The 7,664-nt window shown below is 42.4% G+C and overlaps 1 protein-coding gene across 1 annotated transcript; it reads left to right on the top strand.

Annotated features, from left to right (window-relative positions):
• The first annotated feature begins 256 nt into the window (after positions 1–256).
• On the top strand, positions 257–694 carry LOC115500302 (multiple coagulation factor deficiency protein 2 homolog). Its single transcript, XM_032592519.1, has one exon. It carries the CDS (start codon positions 257–259, stop codon positions 692–694), a length of 438 nt encoding a protein of 145 aa, XP_032448410.1.
• Positions 695–7,664: the final 6,970 nt, after the last annotated feature.

The following is a 7,664-nucleotide window of genomic DNA, read 5'->3' on the forward strand; positions in this document are numbered from 1 at the left end:
ACCTTTTCCTAACAACAGCTAGCACTGCAGGGTCCTAGAAACCTTGCTTCCAAATTCCTTAGAGACTTATGCTATCCCTAACTACCTCCCCACTTGAAAGCACACAATGAGCGACTCCTTACAACCCCAATGCAGCTCTTCCTGCCCACAGGTCCTGACCCCACTTTAATAAAACCATCCTTTTAGCACTGAAGACATCTAAAGAATTCTTTCTTGACTGTTCACTCCCAAACCTCAACATTTCACATCAGTGACAATGAGATCTCTGTGGCTGCTCAGAACCCCCTTCACATGTGGCCTGCTCTGGGCTTTTTGTGCTCTGGGTACCAGGGCTGAGGAGCCAGGGGCAAACTTCTCCCATCCCAACAGCATGGGCCTGGATAAGAACACAGTGCATGACCAAGAGCATATCATGGAGTATCTAGAAGGTTTCATCAACAAACCGGAGGTAGAGATGTTCCCACAGGCACTGCACCTCCATTATTTCAAACTGCATGATTATGACAGCAATAATTTGCTTGACAGCCTAGAACTTTCCACAGTCATTGCTGGCATCCATAAGGAGGAAAAGGAACAGGCACCACCAATGAGTGAAGCTGAACTGATTAACTTAATAGATGGTGTTTTGAGAGAGGATGACAAGAACAATGATGAATGTATTGACTGTGCTGAATTTGCCAAATCACTGAAATAGACCTTGCTTGGCCATCTAGTTATATGCAAATGTGACCCATTATAATGCGGCTGAACACTTTTGGTCATGCGAAATAACACATTTCCAACTACTGCTAACTGCATTTTGGTAAAAACCTGTAGCAGTTTGCTACGCTGGGTTAAGAAACAGAAATCAAGAGAAATAGAAGAGAAATGGGACATATTATAGTCCCCAAGTACTGTTAAATCTCTTATTGGACAAGTGCTTGATTAAAACATCCTTTTAAAAATATTAGATAATTGGAGTGGAGTACTCAGGAACTTGACTGTGGAATACTGCTGGTCTCTGGTTTTCATTCATGCTACCTGAAAAGTAAGACAAGCTTTGTCAAGTGGACACATTTTCACTAACAGTAGAGAAATGGCATGAATGCCAAATGTTTCCCTTGGAGTGTCCTACATCTTCAGATACATGTGGCCAGTATTCTGGAAAGTTCCCCTGTCCTGAACAATGATTTGCCCTGGGCAAGTGAGTATTAGACTATTTCAAAGCAACAGCATAAGGAGAATGACAGATAGTAAGTACGTTCAGCTAGCCATAGAGTCTAAGATTCTTTATTTTCTGGCACTTTGGAAATGATACACCACTGACCTATTATTTTAGTTTTTAAGTATTTACTAAAACTACTGTCACATCCATATACTTTATTTTGTGTCTTCCTAAACTTAGGAGAGACCTTAAATTAAAAAAAAAAAATGTTTTATTCTAACCATTAGCAAATGTTTTAGCTTTCTTAATATTTGTATTTACCTTTTATTTCTAGGGTTTGTTTTTGTGGTTTAGAAACTATTAGTAATGCAAGGACTGTATCCTTCCTGCTCAATGCAGAGGGGGTAAAGCTACTAGCTGGCCTTACTAAAGTGAGGAGAAAAAGGTCACCAAGACCAGTGAGTAACCTGCTGCAAGCTGTATTTAGAAGGAATGGCGTTTTCATTATCTCTTCTAGTTTATTTATTTTTTTTTTATGAAATTTATTGACAAATTGGTTTCCATACAACACCCAGTGCTCATCCCAAAAGGTGCCCTCCTCAATACCCATCACCCACCCTCCCCTCCCTCCCACCCCCCATCAACCCTCAGTTTGTTCTCAGTTTTTAACAGTCTCTTATGCTTTGGCTCTCTCCCACTCTAACCTCTTTTTTTTTTTTTTTCTTCCCCTCCCCCATGGGTTCCTGTTAAGTTTCTCAGGATCCACATAAGAGTGAAACCATATGGTATCTGTCTTTCTCTGTATGGCTTATTTCACTTAGCATTACACTCTCCAGTTCCATCCACGTTGCTACAAAGGGCCATATTTCATTTTTTCTCATTGCCACATAGTACTCCATTGTGTATATATACCACAATTTCTTTATCCATTCATCAGTTGATGGACATTTAGGCTCTTTCCATAATTTGGCTATTGTTGAGAGTGCTGCTATGAACATTGGGGTACAAGTGCCCCTATGCATCAGTACTCCTGTATCCCTTGGATAAATTCCTAGCAGTGCTATTGCTGGGTCATAGGGTAGGTCTATTTTTAATTTTCTGAGGAACCTCCACACTGCTTTCCAGAGCGGCTGCACCAATTTGCATTCCCACCAACAGTGCAAGAGGGTTCCCGTTTCTCCACATCCTCTCCAGCATCTATAGTCTCCTGATTTGTTCATTTTGGCCACTCTGACTGGCGTGAGGTGATACCTGAGTGTGCTTTTGATTTGTATTTCCCTGATAAGGAGCGACGCTGAACATCTTTTCATGTGCCTGTTGGCCATCTGGATGTCTTCTTTAGAGAAGTGTCTATTCATGTTTTCTGCCCATTTCTTCACTGGGTTATTTGTTTTTCGGGTGTGGAGTTTGGTGAGCTCTTTATAGATTTTAGATACTAGCCCTTTGTCCGATATGTCATTTGCAAATATCTTTTCCCATTCCGTTGGTTGCCTTTTAGTTTTGTTGGTTGTTTCCTTTGCTGTGCAGAAGCTTTTTATCTTCATAAGGTCCCAGTAATTCACTTTTGCTTTTAATTCCCTTGCCTTTGGGGATGTGTCGAGTAAGAGATTGCTACGGCTGAGGTCAGAGAGGTCTTTTCCTGCTTTCTCCTCTAAGGTTTTGATGGTTTCCTGTCTCACATTTAGGTCCTTTATCCATTTTGAGTTTATTTTTGTAAATGGTGTGAGAAAGTGGTCTAGTTTCAACCTTCTGCATGTTGCTGTCCAGTTCTCCCAGCACCATTTGTTAAAGAGGCTGTCTTTTTTCCATTGGATGTTCTTTCCTGCTTTGTCAAAGATGAGTTGGCCATACGTTTGTGGGTCTAGTTCTGGGGTTTCTATTCTATTCCATTGGTCTGTGTGTCTGTTTTTGTGCCAATACCATGCTGTCTTGATGATGACAGCTTTGTAGTAGAGGCTAAAGTCTGGGATTGTGATGCCTCCTGCTTTGGTCTTCTTCTTCAAAATTCCTTTGGCTATTCGGGGCCTTTTGTGGTTCCATATGAATTTTAGGATTGCTTGTTCTAATTTCGAGAAGAATGCTGGTGCAATTTTGATTGGGATTGCATTGAATGTGTAGATAGCTTTGGGTAGTATTGACATTTTGACAATATTTATTTTTCCAATCCATGAGCAGGGAATGTCTTTCCATTTCTTTAAGTCTTCTTCAATTACCTTCATAAGCTTTCTATAGTTTTCAGCATACAGATCCTTTACATCTTTGGTTAGATTTATTCCTAGGTATTTTATGCTTCTTGGTGCAATTGTGAATGGGATCATTTTCTTTATTTGTCTTTCTGTTGCTTCATTGTTAGTGTATAAGAATGCAACTGATTTCTGGACATTGATTTTGTATCCTGCAACTTTGCTGAATTCCTGTATCAGTTCTAGCAGACTTTTGGTGGAGTCTATCGGATTTTCCATGTATAATATCATGTCATCTGCAAAAAGCGAAAGCTTGACTTCATCTTTGCCAATTTTGATGCCTTTGATTTCCTTTTGTTGTCTGATTGCTGATGCTAGAACTTCCAGCACTATGTTAAACAACAGCGGTGAGAGTGGGCATCCCTGTCATGTTCCTGATCTCAGGGAAAAAGCTCTCAGTTTTTCCCCGTTGAGGATGATGTTAGCTGTGGGCTTTTCATAAATGGCTTTTATGATCTTTAAGTATGTTCCTTCTATCCCGACTTTCTCAAGGGTTTTTATTAAGAAAGGGTGCTGGATTTTGTCAAAGGCCTTTTCTGCATCGATTGACAGGATCATATGGTTCTTGTCTTTTTTTTTGTTAATGTGATGTATCACGTTGATTGATTTGCGAATGTTGAACCAGCCCTGCATCCCAGGAATGAATCCCACTTGATCATGGTGAATAATTCTTTTTATATGCTGTTGAATTCGATTTGCTAGTATCTTATTGAGAATTTTTGCATCCATATTCATCAGGGATATTGGCCTGTAGTTCTCTTTTTTTCCTGGGTCTCTGTCTGGTTTAGGAATCAAAGTAATACTGGCTTCATAGAATGAGTCTGGAAGTTTTCCTTCCCTTTCTACTTCTTGGAATAGCTTGAGAAGGATAGGTATTATCTCTGCTTTAAACGTCTGGTAGAACTCCCCTGGGAAGCCATCTGGTCCTGGACTCTTCTTTGTTGGGAGATTTTTGATAACCGATTCAATTTCTTCGCTGGTTATGGGTCTGTTCAAGCTTTCTATTTCCTCCTGATTGAGTTTTGGAAGAGTGTGGGTGTTCAGGAATTTGTCCATTTCTTCCAGGTTGTCCAATTTGTTGGCATATAATTTTTCATAGTATTCCCTGATAATTGTTTGTATCTCTGAGGGATTGGTTGTAATCATTCCATTTTCATTCATGATTTTATCTCTTTGGGTCATCTCCCTTTTCTTTTTGAGAAGCCTGGCTAGAGGTTTGTCAATCTTGTTTATTTTTTCAAAAAACCAACTCTTGGTTTCGTTGATCTGCTCTACAGTTTTTTTAGATTCTATATTGTTTATTTCTGCTCTGATCTTTATTATTTCTCTTCTTCTGCTGGGTTTAGGCTGCCTTTGCTGTTCTGCTTCTATTTCCTTTAGGTGTGCTGTTAGATTTTGTATTTGGGATTTTTCTTGTTTCTTGAGATAGGCCTGGATTGCAATGTATTTTCCTCTCAGGACTGCCTTCGCTGCGTCCCAAAGCGTTTGGATTGTTGTATTTTCATTTTCGTTTGTTTCCATATATTTTTTGATTTCTTCTCTAATTGCCTGGTTGACCCACTCATTCGTTAGTAGGGTGTTCTTTAACCTCCACGCTTTTGGAGGTTTTCCAGACTTTTTCCTGTGGTTGATTTCAAGCTTCATAGCATTGTGGTCTGAAAGTATGCATGGTATAATTTCAATTCTTGTAAACTTATGAAGGGCTGTTTTGTGACCCAGTATATGATCTATCTTGGAGAATGTTCCATGTGCACTCGAGAAGAAAGTATATTCTGTTGCTTTGGGATGCAGAGTTCTAAATATATCTGTCAAGTCCATCTGATCCAATGTCTCATTCAGGGCCCTTGTTTCTTTATTGACCGTGTGTCTAGATGATCTATCCATTTCTGTAAGTGGGGTGTTAAAGTCCCCTGCAATTACCACATTCTTATCAATAAGGTTGCTTCTGTTTATGAGTAATTGTTTTATATATTTGGGGGCTCCGGTATTCGGCGCATAGACATTTATAATTGTTAGCTCTTCCTGATGGATAGACCCTGTAACTATTATATAATGTCCTTCTTCATCTCTTGTTACAGCCCTTAATTTGAAGTCTAGTTTGTCTGATATAAGTATGGCTACTCCAGCTTTCTTTTGGCTTCCAGTAGCATGATAAATAGTTCTCCATCCCCTCACTCTGAATCTAAAGGTGTCCTCGGGTCTAAAATGAGTCTCTTGTAGACAGCAAATAGATGGGTCTTGTTTTTTTATCCATTCTGATACCCTATGTCTTTTGGTTGGCGCATTTAATCCGTTTACATTCAGTGTTATTATAGAAAGATATGGGTTTAGAGTCATTGTGATGTCTGTATGTTTTATGCTTGTAGTGATGTCTCTGGTACTTTGTCTCACAGGGTCCCCCTTAGGATCTCTTGTAGGGCTGGTTTAGTGGTGAGAAATTCCTTCAGTTTTTGTTTGTTTGGGAAGACCTTTATCTCTCCTTCTATTCTAAATGACAGACTTGCTGGATAAAGGATTCTCGGCTGCATATTTTTGCTGTCTAGCACCCTGAAAATCTCGTGCCAATTCTTTCTGGCCTGCCAAGTTTCAAAAGAGAGATCAGTCACGAGTCTTATAGGTCTCCCTTTATATGTGAGGGCACGTTTACCCCTTGCTGCTTTCAGAATTTTCTCTTTATCCTTGTATTTTGCCAGTTTCACTATGATATGTCGTGCAGAAGATCGATTCAAGTTACGTCTGAAGGGAGTTCTCTGTGCCTCTTGGATTTCAATGCCTTTTTCCTTCCCCAGTTCAGGGAAGTTCTCAGCTATTATTTCTTCAAGTACCCCTTCAGCACCTTTCCCTCTCTCTTCCTCCTCTGGAATACCAATTATGCGTATATTATTTCTTTTTAGTGTATCACTTAGTTCTCTAATTTTCCCCTCATACTCCTGGATTTTTTTATCTCTCTTTTTCTCAGCTTCCTCTTTTTCCATAACTTTATCTTCTAGTTCACCTATTCTCTCCTCTGCCTCTTCCATCCGAGCTGTGGTGGTTTGCATTTTGTTTTGCATTTCCTTCAAAGCGTTTTTCAGCTCCTCGTGACTGTTCCTTAGTCCCTTGATCTCTGTAGCAAGAGATTCTCTGCTGTCCTGTATACTGTTTTCCAGCCCAGCGATTAATTTTATGACTATTATTCTAAATTCACTTTCTGTTATATTATTTAAATCCTTTTTGATCAGCTCATTAGCTGTTGTTATTTCCTGGAGATTCTTCTGAGGGGAATTCTTCCGCTTGGTCATTTTGGATAGTCCCTGGTGTGGTGAGGACCTGCAGGGCACTTCCCCTGTGCTGTGGTGTATAACTGGAGTTGGTGGGCGGGGCCGCAGTCAGTCCTGATGTCTGCCCCCAGCCCACCGCTGGGGCCACAGTCAGACTGGTGTGTGCCTTCTCTTCCCCTCTCCTAGGGGCGGGATTCACTGTGGGGTGGCGTGGCCCGTCTGGGCTACTTGCACACTGCCAGGCTTGTGATGCTGGGGATCTGGCGTATTAGCTGGGGTGGGAAGGCAAGGTGCACGGCGGGAGGGGGGGCAGGCTTAGCTCGCTTCTCCTTAGGTGATCCACTTCAGGAGGGGCCCTGTGGCAGCCGGAGGGAGTCAGATCCGCTGCGGGAGGTTTGGCTCCGCAGAAGCACAGAGTTGGGTGTTTGCGAGGAGCGAGCAATTTCCCTGGCAGGAACCGGTTCCCTTTGGGATTTTGGCTGGGGGATGGGCGGGGGAGATGGCGCTGGCGAGCGCCTTTGTTCCCCGCCAAACTGAGCTCTGTCATCCGGGGGCTCCGCAGCTCACCCTCCCTTTGTCCTCCAGCCTTCCCGCTTTCCGAGCAGAGCTGTTAACTTATGACCTCCCAGACGCTAAGTCGCGCTTGCTGTTGGAACACAGTCCGTCAGGCCCCTCCGCTTTTGCAAGCCAGACTCAGGGGCTCTGCTTGGCCGGCGAGCCGCCCCTCCGCCCCGGCTCCCTCCTGCCAGTCCGTGGAGCGCGCACCGCCTCGCCGCCCTTCCTACCCTCTTCCGTGGGCCTCTCGTCTGCACTTGGGTCCGGTGACTCCGTTCTGCTAATCCTCTGGCGGTTTTCTGGGTTATTTAGGCAGGTGTAGGTGGAATCTAAGTGATCAGCAGGACGCGCGGTGAGCCCAGCGTCCTCCTACGCCGCCATCTTCCTGCGCCTTCTCTTCTAGTTTAAATACGTGAATTCTTTCAGATCAGGAAAGATTAGAAAAAAAGCCTAAAAACTCTT

Source organism: Lynx canadensis, chromosome A2 (assembly GCF_007474595.2).
Source record: "Lynx canadensis isolate LIC74 chromosome A2, mLynCan4.pri.v2, whole genome shotgun sequence".
Classification (NCBI taxonomy): domain Eukaryota; kingdom Metazoa; phylum Chordata; class Mammalia; order Carnivora; family Felidae; genus Lynx; species Lynx canadensis.

Coding starts and splice junctions, on each gene's coding strand:
- LOC115500302 (XM_032592519.1), top strand. CDS start 257: ATGAGATCTCTGTGGCTGCTCAGAACCCCCTTCACATGTGGCCTGCTC.